The 12,398-nt window shown below is 41.6% G+C and overlaps 1 protein-coding gene across 1 annotated transcript; it reads left to right on the top strand.

Moving 5' to 3' along the window:
* The first annotated feature begins 1,023 nt into the window (after positions 1 to 1,023).
* On the top strand, positions 1,024 to 12,388 carry LOC308611057 (U3 small nucleolar RNA-associated protein 25 homolog). Its single transcript, XM_081259994.1, has 5 exons — positions 1,024 to 4,270; positions 5,456 to 5,638; positions 5,775 to 5,887; positions 6,609 to 6,854; positions 12,155 to 12,388. Exons 1-5 carry the CDS (start codon positions 4,247 to 4,249, stop codon positions 12,159 to 12,161), a joined length of 573 nt encoding a protein of 190 aa, XP_081116120.1. The 5' UTR covers positions 1,024 to 4,246; the 3' UTR covers positions 12,162 to 12,388.
* Positions 12,389 to 12,398: the final 10 nt, after the last annotated feature.

Genomic DNA, 12,398 nt, shown 5'->3' with positions numbered 1-12,398 from the left:
GCACAAGCTTTTTAGTTTGATGTAGTCCCATTTGTTTATTTTTGGTTTCATTGCCCTTGCCTGTGGAGTCAGATCCAAAAAAATATTGCTGAGACTGTTGTCAGGGAAGTTACTGCCTATGTTTTCTTCTGGGAGTTCTGTGGTTTTCAGGTCTTATGTTCAAGTCTTTAATCCATTTTGAGTTGATTTTTGTAGATGGTGTAAGCTAGTGGTCCAGTTTCATTCTTTTGCATGTAGCTGTCTAGTTTTCCCATCACCATTTGTTGATGAGACTGTCTTTTCTGCATTGTATATTCTTGTCTCCTTTGTCATAGATGAAGTGACCATATAAATATGGATTTATTTCTGGGCTCTCTGTTCTGTTGATCTGTGTCTGTTTTTGTGCTATTACCGTACAATTTTGATTACTGTAGACTTGTAGTGTAGTTTAAAATCAGGGAGTGTTATACCTTCAGCTTTGTTCTTCTTTCTCATAATCAGTTTGGCTATTCAGGATCCTTTGCACAAATCCCCAGGATCCTCTGTACAAATTTTAGGATTATTCTAGTTTTATGAAAAATGTCATGGGTATTTTGATAAGGATTGCATTAAATCTGTAGATTTCTTTGGGTAGTATGGACTTTGTTTTTGAATTTTATTTATTTCTTTATACAGCAGGTTCTTATTAGTTATCCATTTAATACATATTAGTATATACATGTCAGTCCCAATCTCCCAATTCATCACACCCCCACCCCCACCCCCACTTTCCCCCCTTGGTGTCCAGTATGGACATTTTAACAGTACTAAGTCTTCCCATCTATGAGCATGGTGTATTTTTTCATGTTTCTGTCATCTTTAATTTCTTTCATCAATACCTTGTAGTTTTCCAAGTACAAGTTTTTTACCTTCTTGGTTAGATTTTTTCTAGGTAGTTTATTCTTTTTGATGCTATTGTAAATGGATTGTTTTCTTAATTTCTAATAGTTCCTTATTAATGTATATAAACACAACAGATTTTTGTTAATTTTGTATCCTGCAACATTACTAAATTTATTTATTAGTTCTGACAGTTTTTTGGTGGAGTCTTTAGGGTTTTCTCCATAAAGTATCATGTCATCTGCAAATAGTCAGTTTTACTTCCTCCTTTCCAATTTGGGTATCCTTTATTTCTTTTTCTTGCCTAGTTGCTGTGGCTAGGATTTCCAATAATATGTTGAATAAAAGTGGCAGAAGTGTGCATCCTTGTCTTCTTCCTGATTTTAGAGGAAATGCTTTCAGCTTTTCACCACTGAATATGATGTTAGCTGTGGGTTTATCGTATATGCCTTTGCTAGGTTGAGATACGTTCCCTCTATACCCACTTTGTCAACCCATCCTTGCATCCCTGGAATAAATTCTACTTGATTATAGTGTATGGTCCTTTTAATGTATTGTTGGATTCAGTTTGCTAATAATTTGTCAAGGATTTTTGCATCTGTGTTTATCAGGCATAGTAGCCTGTACATTTCTTTTTTTGTGGTGTTTCAGTATCAGGGTTATGTTGGCCTCATAAAATGAGTTTGGAAGTGTTTCCGCCTCTTCAGTTTTTTGAAATATGTTTGAGAAGGATAGGTATTAAATCTTCTTTAAGTATTTCGTAGAATTCACCATGAAGCTCTCTGGTCCTGGTCTTTTGTTTTTGGGGAGCTTTTTGATTACTGATTCAATCACATTACTAGTAATTGATCTATTCACATTTTTTCTTCATGATTCAGTTTTAGAAGATTGTGTGTTTCTCGGAATTTATGTATTTCTTCTAGGTTATCTGACTTGTTGGTGTATAATTGTTCGTAGTAGTCTCTTATGATACTTTGTATTTCTGTAGTGTCAGTTATAGGTTCTCTTTCATTTCTGATTTTATTTGGGCCCCTTCTCTTTTTTTCTTATTGAGTCTGACTAAAGGTTTGTTAATTTTGTTTATCTTTTCACAGAACCAGCTCTTAGTTTCATTGATCTTTTTTTTTGTCTCCATTTCATTTATTCAGTATTTCTCATCTGACTTCTATTATTTCCTTCCTTCTTTGTTGGAAGTTTTTTCCTTTCAGCATATTTGAACATATCATGCCATCTCCTTCTGGACCACAAAGTTTCTGATGAAAAATCAGCTGATATTCTTATGGGGATTCCCTTGTCTGTAATTAGTTGTTTTTCTCTTGCTGCTTAAGATTCCCTCTTTACCTTTGACTTTTAACGTATTAATTATAATGTGTCTTGGTATGAATCTCCTTGGGTTCATTTTGTTTGGGACTCTTGGTTCTTGCTGGACCTGAATGTCTGTTTCCTTCACCAGGTTAGGGACATTTTTAGCCATTATTTCTTCAGATAAGTTTTCTGCCCCTTTCTTTCTCTGTCCTCCTTCTGGGACCCCTATAATGTGGGTGTTAGTGCCCCTTTCTCTCTCTTCTTCTGCGACCCCTTAACACCGATGATAGTACACTTGATGTTGTCCCACAGTTCCCTTAAACTGTCCTCATATTTTAAAAATATTTTTTCTCTTTGCTGTTCTGTTGGGGTGATTTCTGCTACCTTGTCTGCCAGGTCACTGATCTGTTCTTTTCTACCATCTAGTCTGCTGTTGATTCCCTCTAGTGTATTTTTCAGTTCAATTATTATAATCTTCAGCTGTGTGAGTTCTGTTTAGAACTTGCTTATATTCTGTCTCTTTCTTGAGTTTCTCACTGTGTTCGTTCATTCATCTTCCAAGTTTGGTGAGCATCTTTAGGACTATGACTTTGAATTCTTTATCGGATAAATCACTTACATCTGTTTCATTAAATATTTTTTCTGGGGTTTTATCTTGTTCCTTCATTTGGAACATGTTCCTCTGCTTCCTCATTTTGCTTGACTCTCCGTCTTTGTTTCTGTGTATTATGCAAAACAGTTACTGCCCCGTCTTGAAGGAGTGGCCCTGTGTGGGAGATGAACTGTATTTTTAACTTTTTCCTAGTTCTTGGTCATCTTATAAACTCTCTCTGTTTGTTTCACTCCCATGGAGTCTAGAAATGCAGTCCCACCCCCATCTGCCTGAGCCTGGTGCTCAAGGAGTGTCCCCTGTGTGGGCTACATGCGATTGTTGCCTCAGGTCATGTCCCGCGAGTGGCATGAGATGGGGTAGGCGTGGCTGCTCGTTGTCCATGTTTGTCAGTGCTGCACACAGGCAGTGCAGGGCCGTGGGGTAGGGGGTACTCACCCACCACCACTGTTAGCAACTTAGAGTGAGAGTGCAAAAAAGTGGCACCCACCAGTGCCATCAAGGTAGAGGGAATTTGTAAAAATGGCATCTGCCAGCATTCTGTCCCCAGAGAGAGTCCCAGCCAACTTCTGCCCCTCTGGTAGATGCTTTAAGATTAGCAAGTGAATCTCCTTCACATATGATCTGGGCTCTTTACAGACTGCTACTTGTTGCTTAGGAAAGAGATGTGGGCAGGAAATATAAATTTTTGTGATGATAATGTTAAAGCCATAATTAGTGAATATATTTATCCAAAGCTTTATGTAGAGTGAAAGAGAACTTGTGGGTGAATCCAGGGATTTGTTGAAGAGCTCTTTGAATATGGAAAAATAGATAAGAACCAGGTCAGTAATAGAAGTAAGTGTTAAAGTGATAGAAACCACCAGTAAGGAAAAGAACATTTCAAGGAGGGTGTGCTTATGCATTCGTGACAAGAAACACTAAAGTGCCATTGAATTGGTAACTGAGAGCTGTTGGTGACCTTGGCAAGAGTCATTTCAGTGGTGTCCTGAGACTCAGAGGCAGATTGCAGTACATTAAGGAGTCAGTGGGGGATTTTAAAGTAGAGATAATTTTTTGGAAGGTTTGCCAGTGAAGGAAAAGAAGAGGGTGGGAGCTAGAAGGGACCGTAGATGCAAAGGAGGGATGATGATGATGACGATGATGATTTTAATAATTAAAGCAGTTTGAGCACAATTACATGCAAAGGGGAAGATGTGGAAGGTACAAGGGGAGGCTGCAGTTGGAGAGGGTGGAAGCTAATGGCTTGGTGGTGACTCATGAACTGATGTGTGCTTGGCTGTTTTGTGTATAGGGGTGGCAATACTGCAGAGAAGCATCTGACTTTATGCCCCCTTCTATTCGTCAGACATCCTCATTGCCTCCCCCCTGGGCTTGAGGACCATCATTGGTGGAGAAGGAGAGAAGAAGAGAGATTTTGACTTTTTGTCTTGTATTGAGCTTCTCATCATTGATCAAGCTGACATTTACCTGATGCAGAACTGGGAGCATGTCTTGGTAATGCTGGTCATTAACATTTAGAGACAAGAAGCTCAGTGGTTTGAGTCTGAAATGGTTATTAAAGTCCAGATTAAAACTCAGCTTGGAAATGGAAATATTCCACATTTTCCAATTTGAAAACGGGAAATGTTGTCCCCTCTTCTACCCACAAGTTGGTCAGTAAAGTATCCAGAAAGATTAAAATTCTTGTCAACATTTTCAAATCTCCAGAAAAGATTTCTTCCCCTTAAAAGTTGCTTCTAGTAATAGACCAGTTTAGTGTGGTTGGTTGGTTGGTTGGTTGGTTGGTTGGTTGACTGATTGAAATCCCTCCTCACCAGGAATGTTTTTATCTAAAATAGTTCCTCCTATTTATGCTCGTTCTCTTTTGTTTGGTCTTCAGTGGAGATGGGAAAACATTGCTCATGATTTCTTAATTTGTGATGTTTTACAGAGAAACGTAAGATGTTTTTGTCCCCCTACTGTAATTTGTACTATAATTTTTTTTCTCCCTCTCAACATACTCTGCAATGTTTTGGGGTTTAGGATTGTGCTTTGGAACAATCCTCATCACAGAACTATAGGTTTATTTTTATAAGGCATGTGAGCATTTACCTTTTCTACAACCCCAGGACTTGGAGTAAGTTTGGGACAGATAAAGGGGAGTACTTATTTATAAAGTAGGGAATAAACTTATGGTACTTGTGACCCTTCAATATACATTACAAGGTAAAAATATGATTAAAATAGAACAGGCATGTCGATGGTTGAGTCATCTTTATTTTGAGCAAAAGGCACATGTAGTCACTCAGGGAATTTTCTAACGTTTTGGGAACCAAGTCATGGAAGGACAGCAGCTCTGTTTTCCGTGTCATTTCCCTTCTTGTCCAAGTCTGGAACTGAGTTGCTTACAGAGTGACCAGAGTGGCATTTCAGAATTTCCTTGAAAAGAAATACTCTGTATAGGTCGCATCTTGATCCTTTTTGAGAGATCCACAAGGTGGCCAGTTTGAGCTTTTCTTCTTGTTCGCTTGACTCTGGGCAAGTCACTCACCCATCTGAGCCTGTTTTCTTGCTGTAATTTGGGAGATGATAGTATCTACTTCATGGGGTTAAATAAGATGATGGGCTTATAGAGAGGTTAGCAACGCCCAGCAGGTAAGTGTTCAATAAGTATTAATGGAGTATTACTTCTGCTCAAAGCATTTGATGAGCCACATGAACCTACTGCCCTTGGACTCACATGGGGTGGACTTTTCTCGAGTGCGCATGTGGAACCTCAATAATCGGTCCAAGTACTATCGTCAGACGCTGCTGTTTGGGGCCCTGCAGGATGCCCAGATCAACTCTGTGTTCAACAAGTACTGCGTCAATGTGCAAGGCCAGGTGGGTTCTCTCCTTCTTTCTCTGAATTTTCATGAAGTATTGTGTATTGTTTGGGTCATGAGGCAGAAGGAGAGGACAGCATTTGGTCAACAATGGGGATAGCTCACTTCCTAATGTTCTCACTGACACCTGGCAGGTGGCTGTGAGGAACGTCCCGATGACAGGCTGCATCAGTCATGTCCTGGTGCAGCTCCCACATGTCTTCCCGAGGATGGAACCTGAAAACCTAGCTTCAGTGATTGATGCCAGGTACCCTCCCCTGTCCCATTGGATCCCTGGGGGTCACAGAGAGGGATTTTACTTGGGCATTCAAATTTAGAATTGTATTCCACGTTGGCTTTCTTAGTTACCATTTACGAAATGAAATGAGATAACTGAATCCAATCATGCCATTGACAGAGGAGGACACTGAAGGCCAGAGAAATGGTGTGTTGTCCTAGTTCCAATAGTGCCAGGGTTAGTAAATCAAGGGTACTTTCCCCTAGACTGTGGCATTTTTTAATTACATTAATTTTTTAATGCCTCATGTCAACAACTTAATTCTAAGCCCTTCAGGGCAAGAACTGTTTTCCTAATTCTCTATGTAATTTCCCCGTCTTCTCCTTGTGTTTAGTCAGGGGACCCATGGTAGCAGAATGGTGCTTAACACGTGGTAGGTGTTCAGTAATTATTTGTTGACTGACTGACTGACAACTGAATGAATGAATGATACAGTTACGTACTTCCTAGAATAATTCTCTGGGATATACCAGCATCACATCTATTCTTTATGATGAATAGTGTTGGCACTTACTTTTTGATGCGCTTAACAAGTTTTATCCCTACAGAATCTCTTTGCAATGAGGTAGGCCAAATTGGCCTCTTAGGGGAGGTAGAAGGAGATTGTGACTTGCCCAGGGTCATGCAGTTGGCAGTGACACTATGGCTCACCTCTAGACCACTGACTCTGCCCTTCGCCTTTCCGAATCAGGTTTGACTTTTTCGTCAACAAGATTTTGCCTCAGTATCGTGATGCAGTCATGTCTCACACGCTTATCTATGTCCCCTCCTACTTTGACTTCGTGCGTCTCCGAAATTACCTCAAGAAGGAGGAACTGAACTTCACTCATATCTGCGAGTACACCCAGAAGTCTGGTGTCTCCAGGGCCAGACGCTTCTTCCTTCAAGGAGAGAAGCAGTTCCTGCTCCTCACAGAGCGCTTCCATTTCTACAAAAGGTAAAATAGGGCCAGGTTTCAAGTGTCCTCTCTGGAGGGTCTGCTTCCAAGTGCATGGTGGGCTTTGCTGTGTTATAAGGTCCTCCCTTGCTTCACCTCCTGCAGACAAGCCAGAGTTTGGGGGGCTGGACAGACTTTTGTTGATTGGTTGGTTGGTTTTCTTTCAAAATGGGCATTGTTGGAAAAGGTGGTAGAAACGAATGAGTGACTACAGCATAACCTGTATATAGATCTGGAGTGGGTCCATACTTAGGGTACCTCCTGTAGCTGTGGGTATACCCCTCAAGAAGGACATTACAGAGCTGAGCAGCTCTCAACTGAATACAGGAAAGGGAGGAACCTGTCGTAGAAGCACAGATGAAACACCTGGGGACTGTGTGGTCTGTGGAGATGGAAGTTGAGTACAGGGTCAGTGTTCAGAAAGCTCTCATTTGTCCTGAGGCAGTGCACACACACTTCTGCACCAAGGAGAACCAGGACTAAGGGGCTCCTTGAAGTTTAGGAGAAGCAAAAGGTGAGGGGCTTAGAGGTGAATATTTAAGGGCTTCAGGGTTTGCTTCTTGCTGGCATCATTATTTGCTTTGTTCCAGTGAGTTGTTGTTTTCATTCATGTTGGAAATGGTATTTTGGGGGAGTTTGCACTCAGCAGGTCTAAAGAGCCCTTAGTTTTCCAAAAGCTTGATACGTCAAAGCAAGTCCTTTAAATGAAGTGGATGGATTGGAAAACTTCCCAGCGTGATTGTCTGTAGCAAGTGTGAACTAAGCTGGGATGAGGACTGCTCTCAAGTAGCAGCTTTTCAAGGAGAGGGCATGATGTCAAAGGAGCCCTTTCTCTTAAGTAGGCAGGACAGTCTTCTGTCTTACACTGTTCATTTATTGACCAAACTGTTTTGTCCCCAAAGTCACTATAAAGACAAACCGAACACGTGCCATTAGCTTTGTACCCTGGACCAGGTTAGTGGGTGTTTAAGTTGAATGGAGATAATCTGCAACTGCCAATTATCTCAAGGTTCCCAGCTATAGATTTTTTTGCTTGAGAGGTCACCAAGGTGATGATGGGTATTTTGATCTGCAGTGTCTTTGTGATTTGATTTTTTCATTTGACCTTGGGAAAAGTACATGTATTTTACACTTTAGTATCCAGCTTTAAAATTCTGTATTTATATTCTCTATGGAAGTAGGCCGTGTTAGACATATTGCAGTTCATTTGTGAGCTAGCAAAAAACTTTCATCCTGAGGATTTGTTTTCTTTGGGGGGATGAAACCAGTAGAATCTTAGGATGGGATGGGCATTTGGTCATGATGGCCCTCCTGAGGGGAGGACAGTTCACAGTTCTTTCTCTGAGCATCATCAGTGGGTTAGCACAGGAAGGATTCTTAAGCAGGGGGCAATCAGAAACTCTGGAGGTAGGATTTCTGGAGGTGGGAAACGCTAGTGGGGTGTTTCTGAGTGCTCCCTGCCCCAGGGAGAACCCCAGTTATAGAAGTAACAGACCTCGTCTTTATAGACTGTATGCAGGAGCCAGCCTTGCAAGTCAGTTGTGGTTGCCTCATTTATCTTTAACAGTTGTCAGGTAACATAGACATCGGGAATGTCCTTAGTTTTGGGTCCTGTCACAGTGTTACGCCATATTTGTAGGGGTCACCGAAGACCCAAAGCACATACAGGAGAGGAGGAAGGCAGGGGAAGAGGTGCAGAAGACCATGGGAATTGTTACTAACTGCCCCTCTGAAGAGGTTCTGGTCACGTGCTCTTATTTCCAGGAGATGCCTAGTCTCTACTGTGCACGAATTGGTACTAAGAGAGATTTTCTTGGGTTTTAAATATAATACCTATTGGAATTGGTTTTGTTGTTTTATTTTGCTTTAAAAATACTCTCATTATAAGAGTATTACACAATTATTGTAGAGAACCTAGAAAATCTAGGTTAAAAAAATGGGATCACCTGTCATCTTACTGATATAAACACCCATTTTGGTGTATTTCTTTCCTGTCTCTTTGATGTAAAAAACATGTGCACGTGCACACACACACAGACACAGGCATTTTAAAAACGACACCAACATTGGGATCACAGTGTACACATTTGGATTTTTTTTTCTTTTATCTTGAATGTTTTATGTGCTTATTGAAAAAAAGCTTAAATAAGTTAGCATTTTGGTATATACTTGTATGTTATGGATGTATTTTTTAGTTTATATATATATATAGTTCTACTATATCCTGCCCCCGCTCCAACTTTCTATTTGGGAAGATTTCATTTCAAAAGACATTGTAAGACTATCCCAGTGAACATCTCTAACTCCTTCCACTTAGGCTTCACCAGCTGTTAGCATTTTGCCACATTCTCATGCACCCACATTCTCTGTCTCTCCTTCTCTCTTTCCACTCACATCTCTTATTTTTTCTTCCTGAACCATTTGAGAGTAAATTATGGGAGGCTTCATGACACTTAACTCCTAAATCTTTCAGCCTGTAGAGCTTAAAAACAACATTCTTTTATCTAACCACAACACCATTAACATACCACTTGACATTACTGCAGTAATACCATCTAGTATTTAGTCTGTATGCAAATTTTCCTAGTTGTTCCCAAAATGACTATTACAGCTGTTTCTCACCACCCCCCCCACCCCAATCCAGGATTTAGTTAAGAATCCTACATTGCATTTGCGTGACATGTTTCTTTAGTCTATTTTAGCAGTTCTCAAGCAGGAGCAGTTTTGCTCCCCAAGGGACATTTGGAAATATCTGGAGACATTTTTGGTTGGTACAGTTGGAGGGTTATTCTAGTGGTCTAGTGGTTCAAGCGGGTCAAGGCCTGGGTGCTGCTAGACGTCCTACAGTGCACAGGACAGCCCTTACAACAAAGAATTACCTGGCTTAAAATGGCAGTAGTGCCAGGGTTAAGAAACCCTGATCTAGAATAAGTCTCTGCCTTTGTTTCTTGCTGTGATACTGATATGTTTTGAAGAGTCCAGTCCAGTTTCCTGTAGAATGTCCCACATCTGGATTTGGCTGTTTTCTTATTATTTAGATCAGTGTTCCCAAACTTTGCTACATATTAGAATCCCCTTGGGGAGCTTTTAAAAATCTGAATGCCCTGGTCATACCCCAGTATCAATTAAATCATGGTGTTTGGGGATGGGGACCAATTACAGGTATGTTTAAAAAACAAATAGGTGATTCAGTGAGCATTAGAGTTCGGGGACCAAAGATTTAAACATTATTTTAGTAAGAATTCTACATAGAGGATATTGTGTACTTCCCCCTGCATCTCCTCAAGAGGCCCAGGGTGTCAGTTTGTCCCGTTTTTGGTGATACTAAATGTAATCACTTGGTCAAGGTAGGTCTGCTAAATCTTTACATTGTAAAAATACCTTTTCTGTGTAATTATAAGTAATCTTTTAAGGTGTGTATAGCATCCTTTTTAATGGTTGCATAGTGTTACATTGTATGGGTATATAATTAACCCAGTTTCCTTTTAATGGGCATATTGATTTGTTGTTTTCTGTTATTATATACAATAATGCCAAGAGCATCCATATGCGTAGTTGATGGCATAGTTGCCTAGGCATTTCCTTAGGATAAATTTGGAAAGGAAAACTTATTTGTTCAAAAGCTGTACCCAGTTTAAAATTTGCTGTGTGTTGCCACTCCCATCTTCTCCCCTCCCCGGTGAAATACACACTCACAATAATTTATACTCCATTAGCCTATTTCTGTAAATTCTGTAAATATTTCTGTAAATTCTCCTTTTTTCCAGTGACTTGATAGTCAAAATGATACCTCATGGTTTTAATGTCTTCTTCTTGCTTTTCTGTGTTTTTTGTAATTGTCAGTTGAACGTAGTGCCTGAGTAAGTAGCTGGCCTGGACGCCTCTTCTGTCAGGCCACTAGCGTGGCAGTTGTGAATCTAGTTAGGATTTGGTTGTTACCGTCGTTGCCTTCTAGTTACCACAAACTGCCAGTTCCTCCAGCAGACAGTGGCCCACTGTGGGGCCCAGTGCTGGAGGGCCTTGTCTCAGTGTCCTGCTCCCCTCTCAGCTTTCACCATGCCCTGCACCCCTGTGCCGAGGGAGAGCCTCTCCCACGCTCCGGCCCCTCCCCCAGTAGCAGGCTGCTCCTGCTCGCTCCTCCCCTAAGGCTTGAAGTGGGGCAGTTGTTCTCCTCCTGGTCCAGCTCAGATGCAGGCAGGTTCTGTCCATCCTGGGCTTTGGAGCTGGCGCTTTCTCAGGGCTTCTGCACCACCCTCCATGGTGGCCAGCCTCTGCCTTGTTCTACGAGGGGTCTTGGTGGGAAAGAGTTCCCTGCATCTCTGCAGTGGTGGCAAACATCTGCTTACATCAGTGCAGGATCTTGGGCTGAACAGGCTTCACGCCCTTTCCCCAGTCTTCATGCCCTTTCCCCTTTCCCCAGACTGCTCTTTCTACTGGATGTAAGTCCTGTGGTGGGGAGGGATGGGGTGAGGGGTTAATGCTCCTCCCTTAGGGCACACAGTTTTGCTGCTTCTGACTCCACCCTGGCAGTTGACCTTTGCCCCCTCACTGGCTTCAGGCTTTAGCTTCATATACAACATGGCTCTGGGAAGAGAGTGAGTTTTCATGTCTGCACCACCATCGGGGTCTCTCAGGTCTTCTGCCTTGCGTCCAGTCTTTCCAGGGCTCCCAGTGGAGACCTTTGGAAAAGCCATCATGACTGTGAAGTAAAGGAGTGTCCGGGAATCCCAGGGATTCTGAACTGTCATGCAAGCCCATAATTGCCCTTTAAGAACTTGTTAAAAGTGTAGCTTTTTTCTTCCTACCCACTTTCTTAGCAGCTGCCCTCTTCCCCACTGTGCTCTGCCGAAGGTGAAGTGGTTCATATGTCCTGTCTTTCTTCAGACCATCGTGTCACTCTTTGGAATTCAGTCAGTGATGGGCTGAAGCTGGCTCATACCAGCTCTTAAGGTATGGTTGCACATCTCTTCCCAGTTCCAAGTTCAGCAACATGACACTGGTAGCTTGAAATGGAGTATTTACACCACAGAAATTGGCAAATGCTTCAAATCAGCACCTATCCTCCCCCACTGAGAATCAGTTGTTAAACACACACCAGGGCACCGTTGAATCAGTTCACTTGGTTGCCCTGTGACATCAGCTGTCTAGGCTCAGGAAAAGGAACACTGTTGTAGATTATCTTTTTCTTGTTAGCATGGGAGCAGTATTCTCTTGAGTTTTCTACATACTAAGCAGAAATGGAACTCTGTGTCTGTTTTGATAACTACTGAGGCAGAACTGTGTTTTTTCAACATCATTAGCCATTAAAATTCCTTTATGGAAAGAGGATGTGGAAAGCTGATCCAAGTAATGGACTGCAGTTATATTTTGGGAGAGGAGGGTCTCCAGAGAGATCAGGATGAGCCAAGGGATAAAAAGACAAGGAAAACTTACCGTCCATGAATAAAATAAAATTCCCGAGGGAGTCTGACATCAGCCCTGTATGAGAGTCTTAACAGGAAAAATCAGAAACTTGTCAACGTATAAAATCTTTGGTCATGGAGC

Source organism: Mesoplodon bidens (genome assembly GCF_964165515.1).
Source record: "Mesoplodon bidens genome assembly, contig: HAP1_SCAFFOLD_500, whole genome shotgun sequence".
In the NCBI taxonomy this organism is placed as follows: Eukaryota; Metazoa; Chordata; class Mammalia; order Artiodactyla; family Ziphiidae; genus Mesoplodon; species Mesoplodon bidens.
The sequence above is the reverse complement of the archived record's forward strand: the minus strand, read 5'-3'. Positions and strand labels throughout refer to the sequence as shown.